At 43.3% G+C, this 20,214-nt stretch overlaps 1 protein-coding gene across 1 annotated transcript in view; it reads right to left on the bottom strand.

The window, feature by feature from the left end:
• The window catches only part of LOC119731301 (sushi, von Willebrand factor type A, EGF and pentraxin domain-containing protein 1-like), a 31,571-nt gene extending 22,269 nt beyond the window's left edge, over positions 1–9,302 (bottom strand). The window contains exon 1 of the mRNA XM_038204447.1: positions 9,056–9,302. Within this exon, the coding sequence (XP_038060375.1) occupies positions 9,056–9,116 (61 nt within the window). The 5' untranslated portion in view covers positions 9,117–9,302. The remainder of the gene's footprint in view (positions 1–9,055) is intronic.
• Between the last annotated feature and the right edge of the window lie 10,912 nt (positions 9,303–20,214).

Raw genomic sequence — 20,214 nt, 5'->3', positions numbered from 1 at the left:
AATTCATATTAATTTCTTCCTTTCAATGAAAAACCACAACCGAGCTATGGTAAGTTGAACAACTTTTCCAGTTCATATAGTTTGTGCTGCACGGTTTTTTTTTGAACACTTGGTAATATCTCTCTACTTGGGTTTTCTAGACGGTATTTGTGTTTTGTATACAGAATAGTGCCTCCCGGTTGAATTCACACACACATCTGACCTTTTGTGGTGCACGTGCCGAAAAAAGACCCGGATGTGTTCCACAATCCATATCTTTCTAGAATTTTCTCAGCCACGGAATTTCTCACATCTGGAAATTCCCAGGCAGTTAGCATTCCTACAAAACAAAGGTCCTTTTTGTGCCATCGTTGCGCAAACATTTTTTCCCCAGTTTATTTATGGCGTGGTTTTTGTCTATTATTGCTTGTATCACGTTGGTATCACGCGCTGAGCTCATGCCTTTCGTCCAATCAGCGAACGCCAAGTATATGGCGCCACTGCGCACTTGAACTCCGGAGTAATAAATCATGCATTTGGCGCCAAATAAAATAATGGTTCTCGCAACCACATATCAAAAAAATTATTATCTTTATTCCAAAAAAGAGCAAAAGAATTAGTTAGATACCTAGAATTTGGGGTATAATACAAAATCTATGCTAACACACTTTGCCTTTGAAGAAATGAATAATCTGAATCCGACATTGATACAGCATTAAAGACACAGATTTGTCTCATGCAAAAACGGAAACAATTTCAATTTCTTAAAAACACTTTTCACGTAAACTCACAATACTTGACTGCATTGAAGTTGTTGTTTTTGACATTTACTGTTTAAATGCCAAAACTGACGCAAATTAAAAAAAAAAATAAAAAAGATTGAACGCGCCGAATTGCGCAAAACATAGTCTGGTTCCCCGACCTGACAATTTCCCCCGACGTCTACACGTCTAAATTGTAGGTCAGGCAGCCTCCGTGGCTAAAAAGAAACATGACGACATTGACGGCCCTTTTTCAAAGCTCGACTTCGTTTCCGAATTCGCTTTATCACATAAAGCTTTTAATGTTCCGATAATTTTTTTAAAAATAAATCGCTTGCTTCATATATCATGCAGTTTAATACTTCTGTAAAAAAACATTGACTAATTTTAACCTGGAATCTTCAAAGTTGGACACCCAAACAGCACTGTTAGCAGGCGGAGCCGAATTGAGACCACGCCGCGTTTTGGAAAATGCCGGTAACGGTCGTCAAATTCAAACTAGTGCACGACGCAGCAAAAAGTTCGCCCCTCGTATACGATCCGAGTGCAAAATCGTCGTTGAATTTCAAGTTTTCTAAATAAAAGCAATGGATATTAATTATCAACTATTTTTTTTTTTTTTTTAATAAGCAATTAGCAGTTAATAAAACATATATTATACTCGGAAATACTCTGACACTATCCGATTGTCGACGAAATGAATTCGGCAAACTTCGGACACTTTCGGAAAAAGGAGGAATTCCTCCCGTTTTAGTCACGTGATGTAAATTGTAATACATTGTATTACCGGAGGCTACCTAACCTAAGATTCATCAGGAATAGTCGGAACCTTTTGGTCTGGGAACCAGACTACGCAAAACGATGATCAACAAAATGTAGTGGAACAAAACGGAGCATTTAATATCCCTTTTTAGGCCCTAATTGATCGTGGACTAATGCTGGCTCTGAAAAGCCAACCACAAATTTGATTGAGGAAATAAAATAATTGGAAATCACAAGTTCATGGGGAATACGCCACTGACAGTACATACAGGGGACGAAGTTGGAAAAGAAACACGCATCGCGATATCGGAACGCTTGCGCGTAGTTCAGACAAGTCAAAAGATCTATCTTTGTTTTTTTCGTTTTTTTTCTTTTTTCCATGGAAAGTGAATTTCGATTTTCAATTATTTAGCTTGACCCACCCACCCACAATTTGGAAAAAAGATCGAAATTTTAAAACATTGAAAATTCTGAATGGCCCCTAAAACAAATATTGAATGCTTTATCTCGTGGTGAAGTAAAACTAGCCTCCCTCGGTGATCCAAGGATCATTCTATATTCCCTCGGCTTCGCCTCGGGAAAATAAAATGTCCATGGATCACCTCGGGAGGCTAGTTTTACTACACCACTCAAAGCATTCAATATTTGTATACTATTCGCGCACAATGAATGACTTATGAATATAAGCACGCCATACTCGAGCGCGAGCTCGACCAATCAGTGGGCGTATAATAGCGACGATCTTTTCGCGTTGTGAAAAATGGAAGTTGTTGGAAACATTAGGTGTACATCGAATTTTAAAAAAATAACAACGACATCACGTTCACGAGATTTTTTGTAGATGAAGGTTCACTATTTCGTTTGATTACCTCAACATTTGGGAGACTTTCGTCATTCTCGAAAAAAACCGGAAATCTCATCTGCTCATGAGGTAATTTTAGTCGATTTGTCCGTGAAATAATATCGTCAAAATGCATCGAAATCCTTTTTTGAGAAAAAAAATACCTTGATAGATGCATGAAGTAGGTCTTTAACTACCTAAAACAACTTTGTTTGGATCGGTTGTGGTTTGCCATGAAAATTGCGAATTTTCTGAAGCCTTTTTTACGGCCATCGTTCGCTGGCTTCGCGTTGCCGTCAGTTGTGTGGACGAGAAACTAGAGCAGATACGCGTGACACGGCATTAACTGACTGCCGCCCTGTAAACAGGACGCCGGTCAGGGCTGACGTCATTTGAGCTCTCATTGGATAGAATTGCGTGACCTGTGACGTAGAACGCGTCGCACAAACTAGCTTCTGGCGCCCATCATGCGTAGCGCACGCTAGCTGCATGCGAAGGTCAAACTGTACTTCCTTCACAAGATTCTGTGAAGCTCATCAGCCCTACGAGCGAAGCTAGCTGCATGCGAAGGTCAATCTGTACCTCCTTCACAACATTCTGTGAAGCTCATCAGCCCTAACCAGCGCCCTCTTTGCAGGACGGGGGGGGGGGGGGGGGGGGTACGAGCGAATGGCAAAGTTGTCTGGGGACATTATCTCCTGGGGACAGAATCACCGTCCACAGCGGCATCAGGAACAGCGCCACCATCTATATAAAGAGCAAGTTTTACTCGGCCTCCGAGACGATGTTTGCTCCTGAAAGGATCCGAGACCGCGCGGGCGGCCCGAAAATTGCTCCACGTCCGTGGAAAAATGCGGAGGGTGTCTTCCGCCGGGTCGGACACTTCTCTCTATAATACATATAAGAGCAAGTTTTACTCGGCCTCCGAGACGATGTTTGCTCCTGAAAGGATCCCAGACCGCAGTCTCCCGCGGCGCCAAAATTGCTCCACGTCCGTGGAAAAATGCGGAAGGTGTCTTCCGCCGGGTTGGACACTTCGGGTCGTCATAATTTTCCCATACGGACCGTCGATCCGTTTCATCGATTTTTCGTGACTGCATTTTGCACAGGAATTTGCCGTCGTTTGCGCTTTCACGTTGACTGCCTGGCCGCCCGCCCCCTGTGCTGGCTTTTCTGCGAGTCGAGACTGTGCGAGGTCAGCGGCTTCAACGTAGGGGTTCCATTTACGTGTTCTACTTGGCCGTTCTACAAAAGTATTCACCAAACGGTAGTATGGTGACCTTGGTAAAATATGTTTTGTCCATGGTACGTGGCCACCAAGTGTCCCTATTGTTTCCTACTAGCGGGTGCCGCGCGACTGTTTCGTAATAATTACTGTATACAATGAAATCTCGATAATTTAAACTCCAATAACTCCAAACAACTGTTAAGTCAAATAAAGAATCAGACCTTCTGCTGCACGCGAGCCTATTTGGACTCGCCATCAGTCTCACCTAAGTTGTATTTGCGTTTAGCAACGTGCGCGCACATAACATTTCCTGCGGAGATTGTGCGAGGGTCCAGGACATATTGTCAATATAGGGGAAGGGGCTAGCTAGGGTGAAGGGTGCTAGTTGGAACGCCCAATTTCCGTAAAACCCGTCAACCGTGTCACCAATATTTCCGGGGATGGGGGAAAATATTTCCAGGGATGGGGAGAAATGTTTTTTGTTATAGAGGGGAGATGGTGACATTGAAATTGTTGATATTGTGGGGGTTTATGTTTGTGCTGGGATTCATACCGTTTAAATGTTGTTTTAAATTGCGCGCCAATTAGGAAGGTCTTGCTGTCAACAGTTGAATGAAATCAAGTATTTATTGCCGACCGATTGTCTCATGCGATGTCTCATTATATAACGCTCATAAATAATGTTGTGCTAGAATATTGTCCAGTCAATTTGAACATTGATTTTTCAAGGTGCCAAACCATTAAGGACGTATACACCAACTGTACAAATAGGTAATTTAGATGAAACGCGGTTTGATCTTGGCCTATACAACGTCGTATCCATCGTTCTCACTACAGAGGAGAGAAGGGGGCAGCCAGTGGGGGTGGGGGTTGAATATTGTGTGGGCGTCGCCAGGATTTTTTCTAGAGGGGGCAAAACATATTTTTGCCCAAAAAATGCCTGTTTTTCTCAACACATTCTCGATTTATCAGTTTCAGAGGGGGGCAGGGACATTTTGCCCCCCCCAACCCATTAAATTCACACCACTATGACTTCACGCCCCCCCTTTTTTTTTTGCTTTTATGGAGTGCCCCCCCCCCCCCTTCGCGACGCCCATGCCTATTTATGTTACACCTGTGAATGGTCACTTATATTTCCGGGGAAGTGGGCAACAATTTATATTTGTTATGGTGAAGGGGGTGTTTCTTATTAAAGTAGAAGTCAATGTCATTATAGCAGTTGGTGTTTTTATTATGGTGATGGGGTTGTATAGCAAAGTATTGTAACACGTTTATTTGCAGAAGAGAGTAAAACTAAAAGAAAGGACATATTGGAGCACTTCATAATTATGTCAAGCACCACATGTTAAATGTATTTATTATAAAACTGTGAAAATGAAATCAGGTATACAAGAATTTTTTTTAGTAATAATGTATTCGCATTCATTACTGTACAGGGTAGTACTTCGACAAAACTCAGGGGATATAATTGTAGTCAGTTTTTGGAGCAATTTTCGCAAGGGACGTCGGTCCAGGCTTGTTAACCATAGGCACAAACATTCCATGAAAGACTTTCAAGCAAGACGGCCAAAGGTTATTATGCAAATGCAGGTTTTTTTGTGTTAAAAGCTGTAATCATAAATAATGACAGTGGCATTGTAAGTTACAGGACAACATTTTTTTAATGAGGGTTGGTGAAAACTCATGAGAAATGGAGGGGTATGCGAGTATTAATATTTCGTTGTGAAATTTTAAGAGTGATTATGTAATTTGGTAATCAAAGACATTGTTTTGTTATCAAATAAGTTTGCCAGGATCGACACAGTCTGCTTGGCCAGTAATTATCGGGTAATCATTCCATCATTATTCCTGGGTACAACTAAGCCAAGGATATAATTTTAAAAAAAGGATGGACATAAAACAGCAGAAAAGAGTGCTTTTTTTCATGACTTCTAAAAATAAAATTATGGCTAGAAGGAAAATGTGTTTTGAATTTGAATGGGTAAAGAGAAAAAGCAGGAATCTTGCAGTTGAACTGGAAAGAATAGGTGTGTTCGTCTTGAGTTGAGATTCTTGCTTTGGGAACTGGTTGAAGCATGCACTGGAGCATGCTTGGAGCATGGTTGGAGCTGGTCATGTGATGTGGGTGTCATCGGGAGTCCTGTGTAAAGGAGTTAGAAAGAAAAGAATAACGACTAAGGTGAAGAAAACTTGTAAAACAAATACATCGGCTAACAATAGCTACAAATAAATTAGACAGGTGTTGCAATACCCCATTTATGCGGAATGCACTACTGAAGTACTAACCAAAAATGCCAAACAACGAAACATGTCTTATATGTTGTATTTTTGTGACCCCGGGACAACTCGTACCCGGGACAACTCGTACCCGGGACAACTCGTACTCGTCTGAAAATAAAACACTGTGCAGCGTACTCGTATCTGTGCCTTTACTTGTTCCGACTGTTATCATACTTATTTTTAACCAATTATTATTCAATTATTTTATTTCCATTTTTCATTTTTAAATAGAGAAAAAGTTTTTCATTTAAATAGGTCTCTCTGTTGTTGGCCTGAAGATTTTTTTTTTTTTAATACTGTTTTATTTTCGTTCTGTTTCAGAAACATTGACGCAATCTCTTTTCGGAATATGTGGTGGCTCTGAAAAGAGCACAATGACGCGTGAAACATGGCATCTCACACTACTCACTAAGCTAACAATTCTAATTAAGTGACTTTTGAATTATTTCACATAATTATGCAAAAGACTGACACGCTACTGGGATTGTTGATGGTTATCAAAATTAATGTCATTAAAAGTGTAGAAGGTGACATATGTAACATTTTTATAATTTTAATGACTCTGTCCACTTATTTTAGAAATAAGTTTTCGCAATAAATGAAGATCAAATAAGTTACGAAGCTCATGATTGCTATAGCTCCTTCCGCGAATTCGGCGAACTTCGCAATCATCGGCAAGCTGCCAGAATCTCTCCAGAACAATCTCTTGTTTGTCACCACTGGCAATTCCCAAAAACTCAACGGCTTTTGGTTTTCCACATCTTCGGATTTGTCAATTACATCTAACTAAAAAGGAACAGAAAAGTAAATGGTAAGAAAAGTACAAGGTACGAGTCGTCCCGGGTACGAGTTGTCCCGGGTACGAGTTGTCCCGGGTACGAGTCGTCCCGGGTACGAGTCGTCCCAGGTCACAAATTTGGGGTACGAGTCGTCCCGGGTACGAGTTGTCCCGGGTACGAGTTGTCCCGATACCTACGCTGCATGCTCTCATAACGAACGTACGTAAGATACGCAAGATGGCCGGCGCGGCCGGCTCAATGGGGAAGGGAATTATGGGAAATAGGGTGGAAATAGCCGGGCCCCGTTTCGTGATTGTAGTATAGATGCTTTGCTTGCCGCCTCGGCGCCGAGTGCAACAAATACTCAGAAGGACTAACATTAGTATGCCTTGCGCGGTCTGACCAATCGAAAGTCTGCACTGCGTAGTACTTCCGGGCTATGCGTAAAAACCGTCGATGGCAACGCGTACTGCAGCCTACTCCACACCCTGGAAACGAGGTTGGGTCTACGGTGCTCGCTATTTGAAGCACAAGCCGGTGACGTGATATAGTGCTCTGTTGCTCCATCATGTGTTTGTAGCTCCATGCTTCCACCAAGGCTGAGCGTTGTGAGTTCGCTGCCCGCCACGTATAATTCAGTGTCGCGTTATGATTTAGGGGGCCGAGGCCGGCCTGTTTGGGATCAACGAAGGTCAAGGATCGATGCGTCGCTTCAAATATCACGATCTTAAACGCAGTCACAAAAAAATCGACGAAAAAGTGTCCGACCCGGCGGAAGACACCCTCCACATTTTTCCACGGACGTGGAGCCATTTTGGCGTCGCGGGAGACCGCGGTCTCGGATCCTTTCAGTTTCAGGAGCAAACATTCCTCGGAGGCCGAGTAAAACTTGCTCTTATATAGATGGTTGATCCAACTTGAATAAAAGTTGAATCGACTTTTTCCTCGCAGACGGTCTCGCAAATGTAAGAAGTTCAACTTTACGTTTGTTTAAGAGTCCAATACTGAAACTTAATTATGACCTTCCTCCATGATTCAGACCGTTTGTAATTTTATGGTAACACTCCACATTTTCATTTCAAATGACACCTTCACGTTTTATTGCATTATGATTTATTGTCAAAACTGTACAATCAGCCTTCGCCTGTGTACTACGGTAACCTTTTTACTACGTTTTCCAATGCAACTGCCTCACAAAATGCCAATTTAACGGACGGGAACTTTACAGACAGTTGCCATGGTACATAATTATCATGTGCGTAAATCGATGGGGGACGGGGAACCCTTCCCCACCCCACATATTAAAGCGGGGACATTGTTTGGTTCCCCCCCCCCCACTTTTTCTTCCCCAAATAAAAATTGTAGCCTACAATAATGATTCTATTGCTCAGAATACATGTAGCTGATTCAATTACTCGAAACTCAAAACTTTAAAAGATGATCTTTTGCTCAAATTGGTTTTAGTGGTCAGAAATTGCCTCAGATCACATCACAGAAATTGCTTTTTCTATAACTGCATGTCTCCCCAACTATATCCCCCATTTACATTTAACTCCCCACATTTTCATCCCCAACACTACGCCCTACCCGATCTATGATCGGGTAAATCAGCTTGTTAGCCTATCCTCGGGCCTCGACCCGCGTCTATAACTGCCGCGGCATAATAGTCAACTGGCATCACGAGATATTCCGCCTTAACACCATTTAATATTTGTGCATTATTTCCGGAACATAATTGCTCAAAATCTGAAGTATAGTCCAACTAAGCTATTAAAGCTAGTAGCTACTAACAGTTTGAGAAAAGAGAGAAAACGTAAGCAGCAGCACACACATTGTTAGGTCTTATAACTGGATATCATAGCTAACGCACGTACAAAAATTGCTCTATATGGTACATACAATAAAGTCTATCCGCGCGCCCAACCGCTGGCCCCCTATAACTTCTATGTATTTCCTCCATAAACCAAACCACATCATTCCAAGCGGAATAAATTTGCAGGGTAGGCCTACATCTTTACTTTGAGCAAGTTTTCGATAATTCAATCGGTTTCAGTTTCTTTTCAGGGTAATTGCTAATGATCCTACGTACGTACGGGGCTTTAATAAGATTAAGCCATAAAACAGTATCGAATGTCGTATACTTCCGGGAACATGGGGAACGTGTGATTGGGTTTGCCTGCATCCCAACTTACAAGCTGGGCCATTCGATCACTTCAGTTGGTATTAACTGTTTTCCTTCCTGATCCTTCATCAACAGATACATTTGACCTGCCCACAGCATTTCTTACCTCCATGCCCACAATGACTCTTTTCTCGATCTATTGTTTCTACATAGAAAACTCAACCTTCCATAACCTAGTCAACAAACGACATATAAAAGCCATTTTAAGGTTACAAGAATAAAACATTACAAAACACAGCTTACCTGCAGGAGCTATCAAGAGAAGCAGAATCAACGACGCGATGATCAGTGTCTTCAAATCCATCTCCTGACACTCGTAAGGATACAGCTATGGCTGCGTATTTATTCACGGGGCGCAGACACTTGCTTGCACCTCACCGCTGGAATCTCTCCAAGCCTACAACTGCCCAATAATTTCAAGAGTTGCCCCGCACCGAGTCCTCGCGTTGATCTCGTGACTATTGGAAGAATGCCAAGGCGTCCCCACTGACGAAATGGGATTTTCCTGGCCGAGTTGGGCAAGGGATGTGAGGTAACTGGCCCGCCATCTAATTGGTTCAAGGATGTCACGTGTTTCGCCTGGATCACCCGGCCTAAAAGTACTCCGGAAGCCCTTCGTGCACATTAGGCAAAATGATTGTTTGCCATACCATATTACAAGAATCAATGTCTATCCGGGTCATACATAGCAAATAAACATGTCTGGCTTTGGAAATCCCCTTGCTTTTACTTCTGTTCGACACGGCACTGCCGTTTTGGGCCATTGTCTACATGTATATGCATCATATTTCAATCATTGAATTTTGTCAACAAAAGACTGGCGCCACATAACATGTAAGCGACAATCTATTGCATAGAGCAAGCAGGTCCCGGCACGCTAGCCTATCAAGTATGATTTCACAATGTAAGAAGTATGCCTTGAAAGAGATATATTACGGCCTGAAATTCCCGAAACTTGTATGTTTTGGACTCTGTTTACATATCCTATTTCAAAGGTCTGGTTAAAAGGAAACTAACCTAATGTCGCACTGTTCCTGAGAAAAGACGAAATATCCCGGTTGTTTACTTCTGACGCGGCGGAGGATTTGTGCCATATGCATATCAACCTCGTCCCCAGTGCTTACTTTATTTCCAACTGGGTTTCCAATAGTAAGCCCTGGATAGGAAACTTTGTTCCTGTATCCTGATTGGATACCGCAATTGGCTAGAAATGGATTTTTATCGTGTACTTGGTGTTGTTATTCAAAACATGCAGTGCGTATTTTCGCGATCATTCGTCCACGCCTTCTCGACAATACTCATTTCCCTTCCAATTTGTTCATATTAATATGAAATGTGTTACTGCATGTTGTCTCGATAAGATCGTAACAGTTTAATTAAAATAAATCGTGTTTTCGTAACTACGCCATGCTCGCGCTGCGACGAATTGACTCTTTTTACCCCAGACACCGCATACAAAAACAAGCACTAATGTAACGCACATGCAGGCACCAGACTGCTCCTCATTTGCATACGTGTTCAAAAATCCTGCACATGCAAAATAATGATCCAATACCAGGGTGAGAGAGCAGGTAGTGATGGGCGCGTACTGCTCAATACCCTGGGGACGAGGTTGTATCCATACGTATTTCCAGCCGTGTCCATTCAATGTACGGTAGACGTTGTGTGTGTACGTGACACATAATACACACATCACCAATACACTTTTTTTCGGGGATTTCAGGACGAAGTGCCCCTTTTCAGAGTGGACGTTTACGGCTCTTTCCAATCACTGACCATTTATAAATGATCCGTGTTCCAAAAGTAACATCTTTTCGTTTAAAACGCGTTTTGTAGCCCAAAGGGGCGCCCTCTAGGACGCAATGTCTCTTATATACAAGGCTGAAGCATGATGAAACTTACTGTTGTTGTTGTGGTCTCTCGTGTGGTCTCCTTAAGACACAAACTACACAGCCATTTGTCCCCATTATTTTATAAACAAGACAAGACAAGCTTAGTAAAGCTGGTCCCAGAGCGTGCAAAATGATGTTCAAACATGGAGGAATCTATTCCTCTGTGGTTCAAATGATTCAAAATGGCTATTCACTGGAAGCCTTTTCATGCATCTGGTCTATCTACACAGTGGGCCGGATTAGCCCATTCATTGGCGTAACGGGGTTATCGCTATATTATCCGGTGGCCTGATCTCTCCGGAATTCGCACGTTATCCTCGCAGGCTCAGTTATCCGCAGGGCTGCATAACCGGCACACTCACGCAAAAAGTGGTTCAGCCCAACCTCGTCCCCAGGGTGTCGAACAGTACGCGCCCATCACTGCCTGCTCTCTCACCCTGGTATTGGATCATTTGCATGTGCAAGATTTTTGAACACATATGCAAATAAGGAATAGTCTGGTGCCTGGATATGCGTTACATTAGCGTTTGTTTTTGTATGCAGTGTCTGGGGTAAAAACAGAGTCAATTCGTCGCAGCGCGAGCATGGCGTGAGTTACAAAAACACGATTTTTCAAATTAAACTGTTATGATTTTATCGAGACAACATGCAGTATTATATTTCATATTAATATGACCATATTGGAAAGGAAATTAGTATTTTCGAGAAGGCATGGACAAATGATCGCGAAAACACGTACTCCATGTTGTGAATAATAACACCAAGTACACGATAAAAATAAGTTTCCTATCCAGGGTTTACTTTTGGAAACCAGGTTGGAAATAAAGTAAGCCCTGGGGACGAGGTTGGGTTCGGCCAGCTTTCTATACAAAACCTTATTGGCTCGTGGTTTTGTGCGTAAACCTTATCAGTCAGCCGATCACGCTCAATGGACCGATCCAGTAAGCCCCGCCCACTGCGCACTGGGCAAATTAACACGTGCCCCTCTCCAATGCCACACTGCATTTTCCTGCCGCGCGCTTCATACGCGCGTGCACGCATGTCGGACTTTTGTGCACGCACGTCGGACTTTTGTGCACGCACGTCGGACATAAATCACGGCTGTGATTGGTCAGAACACTATGGGGCGGTGCTTAGTGGATCGGTCCATTGACTTCGGCAAAACCGCAAGTCCCATCATAAAGAATAAGTTAACGGGACCATTTTTTTCCAAGAGTGTGTTTCTAATGAGTAATGGCTGATGGGTTTTAAAAAGAACTTTTGCAAATGGGAAAGACACTTTGGAAACATCCAATCAGTTTGGACATTATGCTTCATGAATTTCTGCATAAACGAGCATTTTTAAACAGTATTTAATTACTATAGGTTTTCTCGGTCAATTTCGGCAAATGAGCAGCCAATTTAATTTTCGTGCGTTCGAATTGAAGCTATTTTGACTCTCCAGTTGTTACTGCGTTTCAAATTCAGAATTCGGCCATTCAATTTCGTTTTGAGGCATTCAAATTCCTTTAGCACTGTGTTCAATTTATCATATCTCATTCTTTTTCGTGACACACAATCATCATTCAATTTAGCAAAGCTGGTTCGACTGGAGATTTTACTGATTTAATTTTTTTCAATTTCGTAAAGAGGCAATCAATTTCGCTTAAAGAGAATTCAAATAAGTACGACTAAAGAAATACGAATAAACAGATAAACTGTACTAGGCAACTGTTTCGTATCTTCACTTTAATTCAGGCAAACCTTGTTTTCTTTATTTATGCTTCCAGTAGACTTTACATGGGGCCAATGAGGTTTTTTCTTCTTCTTTGTTTTCTTCTTCATTCTTTTTTTTTGGGGGGGGGGATCTTTATTGGTTAACTAACCAAGACCTAATTTTGTATTGTGTTTGAATGGGGCGTTTCTTTATGTTTTTCCTGGTTTTTTTATTGTTCATGTTGTTTCTTCCTCAACCATCAATCTGTTGGCGTGCCAGACATCTTGGCATATATGTTTGGGTATGGTTGTACCACTGCATGCACTTCACTTGGGTGATGGCATCAACGCTCTGGATGACTGCTTGTTGAAGGAGATCGCACCTCCACTGCTGCATGTTCATTCCTGCTTGCTGGGCAGCCTGTCTGTCTCCGACACGTTGTTGCCACTCAGGTAACCCAAGGATGCGTTTAATTGCAGCCTTGAATGCAGAGTGTGCCATCTCCGTGCTGTTCAGGAATGGGGAGTAGGGAGGGAGGCGCTTCAGCTGGATCATTGGGTTGGCACCTTCAGGGAGTTGGGCTTCCACGTGAGGCCTCGCATTGTCGAATATGAGGTAAATGGGTTCGTCGTTTGGGAAAACTGCATCACACTCTTGAATTGTGTCCGCAAGAAACTCCTCGAATCTCTCTCGCGTCACAGTTTCGAATTCGATTCGGTGGTGCACCAAGCCTATTTCACTAGAAGCAGCGAAGGTGACATTGCAATTTCTCCCTCGTTGTCCAAAAATGAATTTGAATGACTAAACACACGCCTCAAAAAGCTCCTGCGAATTTGAATGCTGCTTTGTTGAATTGTTGAATTGCATGATTATTTTGTTAAATCAAATGACGCAACAGTACATTTGACTGGTCATAAAACGAAATCGAATGACCCTTTTCAGTAGCATTTGATTTTGCGCGAAATAGAATAGCGTAGTGGTTAAATTGGCTGCTCATTTGCCGAAATTGACCGAGAAAACCTATATTACGGTGTGGTGGTGGGGGGGGGGGGGGCTAGGCAGAAGATATATCAGAATGGCGCAATAAGACCGACAGCGGGCGCAATAATTTTGATTAGGGTTTCAAAAATTTCTACGCGAGCCGTTTGCATAAAAAGTGACCCCACAATTTTTTTGTAAAAACCGAGACCGTCTAGTTTAATAATAGGTGGAATCGGGCGAATATAGCCGAGGATCATCTCCCTAGCTTTTGGGTTATTATCTAAGAGCAGATTTGATAAAATCAGGGTCCAAAAATGGGTCCTATTTGCACGAGAAAATGTAGGGATTGGTAAATTTGGCAGTAGGCTCAGCCTTGCTGCGACGGGCTTCGAAGCTTGTTGATGGGCTTTTAAAAAGAACTTTTGCAAATGGGAAAGACACTTTGGAAACATCCAATCAGTTTGGATATTATGCTTCATGAATATCTGAATAAACGAGCACATTTTTAAACAGTATTTAATTACTATTATTTTTCGGTGCGGTGGGGGGGGGGGGGGGGCTAGACAGAAGATATATCAGAATGGCGCGATAAGACCGACAGCGGGCGCAATAATTTTGATTAGGGTTTCAAACATTTCTACGCGAGTCGTTTGCATAAAAAGTGACCCCACAATTTTTTGTAAAAACTGAGACCGTCTAGTTTAAAAATCGTGCGAATAAAGCCGAGGATCATCTCCCTAGCTTTTGGGCTATTATCTAAGAGCAGATTTGATAAAATCAGGGTCCAAAAATGGGTCCTATTTGCACGAAAAAATGTAGGGCATTGGTAAATTTGGCAGTATACAGGCTCAGCCTTGATGCGACGGGCTTCGAAGCTTGTCGCCAGTGGACTTTCCGATGAATGCATGGGCGTGGGGGGGGCAAGGGCGGATCCAGGGGGGGCCAAAGGGGGCCATGGCCCCCCCCAAAACGAAACCAATTTTTTTTTTTTTTTAATGTGACATCGCAATAAAGGCAGGCAATGAGTACACCACCATCTTTTCCTCAAAAACAAATGGTTAAAGTGGTCAGAAATTGCCTCAGATCGCACCACAGAGCATCTAGAATCCAAAAATTTTTCGGGGCCCTAGCGGGCCCCGAACCCCACGCCGTAATTTTTTAGACCCACTTTTTTTGGGGACCAATTTTTTTTTTGGCCCCCCCCAAAAATTATGTTCTGGATCCGCCCTTGGGGGGGGGGGGGGCAAGGGGGCGCTTGCCCCCCCCCCCCCCGGAAAAAGGGGGGAGGGGAAAAGAAAAGCCCATGGATTATGAAAGGGCCGTGTCCGAGACGGCTTCTACAGCTATATACGGCTATACGTTATTCATCTATGGTCTATGTCAGCATGTTCCCGCTATGTAGTATAATCGATGAACACCAAGTTAACAGCGCAAGACAGATTCGGACGCGGTTAAGTTTGAGGTTTAACATCAACTTTTAATGCGAGTTGATTTGGCAATTTACCATAGACAACTTACCTCTCCAAATGTTTCAAATAAACCACAAATTTATTGTGCTCATTCAGCGGGGCTATAGTATCGTGTCTTTGGCAAACCGATGTCGTAAGTGATGAACATAATCTTCGACACAGGACCGCAAGTACTTTACCCGTAACCAAAGCAACTTTACCCGTAACCAATGGAGAGCTGAAAAAAGGGTTAGGCCTACACAAACAACAACCGGCCTCAGTCTTGTGTTCCTCTGTCGACACGCTGGAAGACTTCAAAACTGACGAACATGCCTGACCCACCCAGATCAGAATCTTTCGCTCTCTGGAGGCCGCCATGTTGATTAATAGGTCAGCTGACTTTTTTTTTTGGCCCAGTAGCAGTCTTTGACACATTTCTGCCTAAGATTGTAATGACATACAGCCTGTAAGCTCCGATTGGCTTGCGGACGAGGTCGCTTTTTTATCAGACGTTCGCTCGCAGGCTCCCAGCGGACTCTCCGTCGAACCATGGGCGAACCATGGCGGATCCGGAATCGGTCGAACAGATTCAGCGGCTCGGCCTAAACGCCACTCTGTGCCAGAAAGATCAACTGCCAACAAAATAATTGCTGGCCTTAAATAAGCGGTTTTGGCTCCGAAGGGGAGAGTGCAGGATACAGTCATGTGCAACAAGTACAATTGTTATACCACGGTGATACATTGCGAATTGGTATTTGCCCATCATCAATCACGTTTGTGGATATTTATTGGTCAGTAAGCTACGGGGCACGTGATCGTCCACTTTATAAACACCCGTAGACTATTTTCGTTTTGTTTTAGAGCTATAAAGTATGGCGTCCTGAAGCAGCGTAGATTACATAACATGCATACCTATTTTATGTAAATTTATGCAACATAAAGAAGACGTTGACAAAACTCAAAAGGGTGAAAAAAATCACATCTTCGTGTTACCTGACGGTGACTGTTCCCCGGTCGTCGGTGGCCCGAGGGGTACTGTAGGTGACTACACGACGGCCGTCTGCCTCGCTAGTGGTGTAGGTGACGGGTCCCGGGCATGTTGAACCAAAAGACGGCGGGGTGGTGTCTGGTATTTGGTAAACATATTTAGTCTAAATCAAGCAAACTTGGGGGCAGGCTGAGCAGAAAAGGTTAGGGTTGATAATGCAGTAAAACGTTCTGTCATTTAGACACCGTCCACCACCACACTGTCTGCTGCCAATCCCTATAGGGTGCAATTCATTCGCTATGAGTTCACACAATAGCCTACCCACAATGCCACACAATGCACCCACCATTCTGCCTCTTTTCTTGAGTAAAATTTTGGCCGTATCCAAATGACTGTATTGGCTACGACTTGCAATTACACACGCGCCAGTGGAAGAACGCCAAACGTACCAATTTATGATGGTACTGGATAAATCTTATGGAGAACTTTGTACATGAAAACCCATAGACAATTGTGTGACAAAAGTGGGATCCTGTAAACAGGAGAATAGCCAATCAACAGCCACAAATTTTAACCAATTACTTTATAATGTTGCACACTGTGCTGTGTCTAACCTAAGTAATATTTACAAATACAATCGTAATGGCAGGAGCCTGCAGCAGCCGCCATTGCTCGGGCAGAGGACGAGGAATTCGCCCTTGTAGTTGAGGGCAACCAAAAGGTTGTCCGCAAATCCTCTGCCCTGCAGCGCAAAAAGATCGACACATTTGATAAGTGGGACTCCTCTTTCCATACCTTTATGGCCATTTTTGTGCAAAAACATCCGCAGCGTGCCCCCGAATTGTTAAAGTACGCCGAAACTGTTAGGCTTGCTGTCCGCCAGTTTCCAGGGTTCGACAATACGATGAGCAATTTCGCCTGCCACAATAGCAATTGCTGAGAAGGCTTGGAGGGGCAACCAGCCAATAAGAGACCTTGTTCTGCGACACTTGACAAGGCCTGGCTATGGGCCAATGAAGAGTAGGGTTGGTTATTTACATTCTAGAGGTAGAAAGTTTAGGCGGGAAGGAAAAATTGCTATGCAGTCACTGAAGAAACAACTTGTATAGTCAATTTTACCTCACAGATTTTAATTCTCCGCCACCTTCCCCTCCATCCATTCCTTCTCTTACGATTTTGTAAATAATACTTGGGTTAGACACAGCACAGTGTGCAACATTATGTAAGTAATTTGATGGGTAGTTTTGTTGTCAACATGTCTTCCCCTGAGTCCGTGCAACAGGGGAGGATTAGCCGTTCCTTCTTCTGTGAGTGCAAGCGAAGAAAGAACGGTGCATGCATGGACAATCTTTTTGTGGACTTAATTGGCGCGTCATACAATGAATGAACATACATGTACTAAGCTTTGTGGTGATATGAAGTTTCCTGGCACTTTCTTAATAAATTTTCAGTTCGGCCTATCGAAAATAGGTCATATATTGCATTGATGATTGAGACGGTGGTGCTCCGAGTCAAATAGTGCTTGGAGCTGCCCTGGGGCCTTGGCAAAAAACTTGGCATCTCTGTAAAGCGTATGCGTGGGTGGTAACGTTGGCAGGAATCGGCGGGAATCCTAACTATCAGTCAAATTTTATTTAACAAATTCACTTTTTGGTGTTTTTTGGTCAAATTTACTGATCATAATTTCCAAACAGTAAATTTGTTTAACATTTTGAATATTTCATTTTCTAATTTGGTAAGAACCAAATAGGTCAGAACTGCAGGCAGTAACAAGTTGACTTTCTCCTTCATATAAATCAAAACACGTTTTTCAAAGTTGCCACTTTTATCATTTTAAGAGCAGATTTCGCACTTTTTATGTTTACAGGGGTATGAGACACTATCAACACTTACAACAAAATAAATATTCTTTAGGATGTTTTCTTCCCAAAACAAGTTTAAAAAGTTGAAAATGTGGTATTCACTAAATTTGAATTTTGACACACTTTGAGGCGATTCTGGCCCACTGTGGGACGGCCCAGCAGATTTAAAGTCTGGAGTAGATCCCTGAGAAGAGACAGTCTCCATGGACTCCCCCACTGAGGGAGCCTTTAGTCAAGGCCCGAGTGGCTATCATACTTGGACGTGTGGCCAGCGCCCCGGATGCTGGCACGAAACAAGACCAGTGCGAGTGGCGAAGCCACGATGGCCTTTACTATCTCGCGCTTTGACTAAAGGCTACCACTGAGGAAGTTGGTGGCCATGGCCTCTGGATGGAGAGCAATGACCACGTTACAGGTCACTGAACTCCGAGACAATCTTTTAGTTATCGCCTAACGTTACGTTGTCTCTTAAAGCAATAGAGCTAGAGCTAGGCTGGATACAAAACTCACATTTACGACGAAGACGGAAAAAAAATAGAGCAGAAACAAAATAATGTACACTTTATTCTAAACTAGAAAAACTCCTATTAGGGGAGTATGTATGGGGACCCCCCGTGCACACCCCCCCCCTCCCCCGCAAACCCCCCCCCCTCAAAAATAATCAAGATGGCGGCAAATATGGCCGCAAATATGGCCTCGAAAAGCGGTCAAATGTGAGAAAAATGATATATATTAGCCAAATAATATGATAAATGCATACATATAAAAATTAAATACATGCTCTTAACCCTTACAAATTTATTTAAAGCAATCTTTCGTTTTGCTACCATGAACCAAATTTAAGATGGCTGCCAATATGGCTGCCAGAAACGGTCAAATTTGAATAGCCATATATCGGCCATAGATGTAAATGATGTGTATGAATGAAAACTGCCGAGATTATGTACTTGAGACTTCATTGCATATCTGGATTTGTCTTACTGGCGAACATGTTCCAAATTCAAGATGGTGGTCTAAGTGACCGTAGTAAGGCCGATTTTCCATCACCGGCCGGCTTAAGTACAGGCCAGCCGGTAGCTCGGCCGGTTAGTTTAATCCTCTTCAAACTGGCGAGCAACCAGCCAGACTCTGGCTGAGGCACCCACCCACTAACAGGTGACATATTGAGTTCATGCCTGATAATTGCAGGTCCAGCATCTGGGACCCAACAATGAGGGGTATTTAATCTGCTTAATCCTCCACGGTCAACAAAAGGCCTTAAGGGCGGAACTGCTATAGAGATTAACTGGCCACTTTCCTCGGGAGTCAGTTACAGGCGAATGGTTATAATTAGGGGTTACTTTCTCCTTTTTCTTTTGGTAAATTTTACTTTCATAGAAACCAAACTCTTAGGTAATGCGCTAAAACGAAATGTAATGAATAAATATATGCCAGTCATCCATCTATGGGAAAAATAGAGTCTAGAAGCTTGTTTACACCATGTTTACACAATAGACACTAATCCGCTTAGAACTCTTTGTTTAACTTTGGAGGCTGACAGGCTGCATACCAGTAGGTTGTTCGTTCAGTGAGTGAATTGCCGTTGAAATACTGGAGCAAGACCGGCCTTGTACCGGCCGAGAGCGGCAAACATATCGGCTGAGGATCATACTCAAAAGGCCGGTACAGGGCAGCGCAGTGGAAGAAGTCAGATCATGGAGGTAGAATTAGATGTACCCATGCAGGAAATTCTACCTCCTAGAGAGCACATGGCTACATTACATGTATATGGCTGGTAAATGACGTTTTTCTATTTCCCAATAAGGCGCCCATATGGGCCACTACATTGGCCGCCATTTTGAATTTGAAGCATGATAGCAACAAAACAAAAAAAAGATTTGCGAGGGTAAAAAACATTTAACTAACAATTTTATTCATGCTTATAAAATTATCACATTATTTGGCTGATATGTGACTTTTTTTTTTTTTACAAGTAAGTTAGCGCAGACGAAAGGAGTGGGGACTGACTCAGGGGTGAGGGCTGCTACTCGCAATTTCCTCCTCTGCTTCTTCTCCTGCAGCAAGGAGGTGCGCCTCTCCTCAGCGCGGTGGATCCCTGCGGCGACTGTCTGCCTCCAAGCACTGCGATCCTTGGCGGCTTCCTCCCAGCTGTTGGGGTCTATGCCAGCCTGCCTCATGTCGCGTTGACAGACGTCCTTGAAGCGTAGGTTCGGACGACCAATTGGCCTGGAGCCTGACGAAAGCTCGCCATACAGGATGGCCCTTGGGAGACGACCGGAGTCCATCCTGTGGACGTGACCGAGCCATCTGAGGCGGCGCTGGCTCAACTTGGCGAACATGCTGGTGTAGTGGACACGTTCCAAGACTTCCGTGTTGGGGACTTTGTCCTGCCATGTGATGCCAAGGATGCGGCGTAGGCAGCGCAGGTGGAAGCTGTTCAGCCGTTTTTCTTGTCTGGTGTAGGTGGTCCTGGCCTCACTGCTGTATAGCAGAGTGCTGATGACGCATGCTTGGTAGACCTGGAGTTTTGTGCGC

Source organism: Patiria miniata, unplaced genomic scaffold, assembly GCF_015706575.1.
Source record: "Patiria miniata isolate m_02_andy unplaced genomic scaffold, ASM1570657v1 HiC_scaffold_23, whole genome shotgun sequence".
Classification (NCBI taxonomy): Eukaryota; Metazoa; Echinodermata; class Asteroidea; order Valvatida; family Asterinidae; genus Patiria; species Patiria miniata.
The sequence above is the reverse complement of the archived record's forward strand: the minus strand, read 5'-3'. Positions and strand labels throughout refer to the sequence as shown.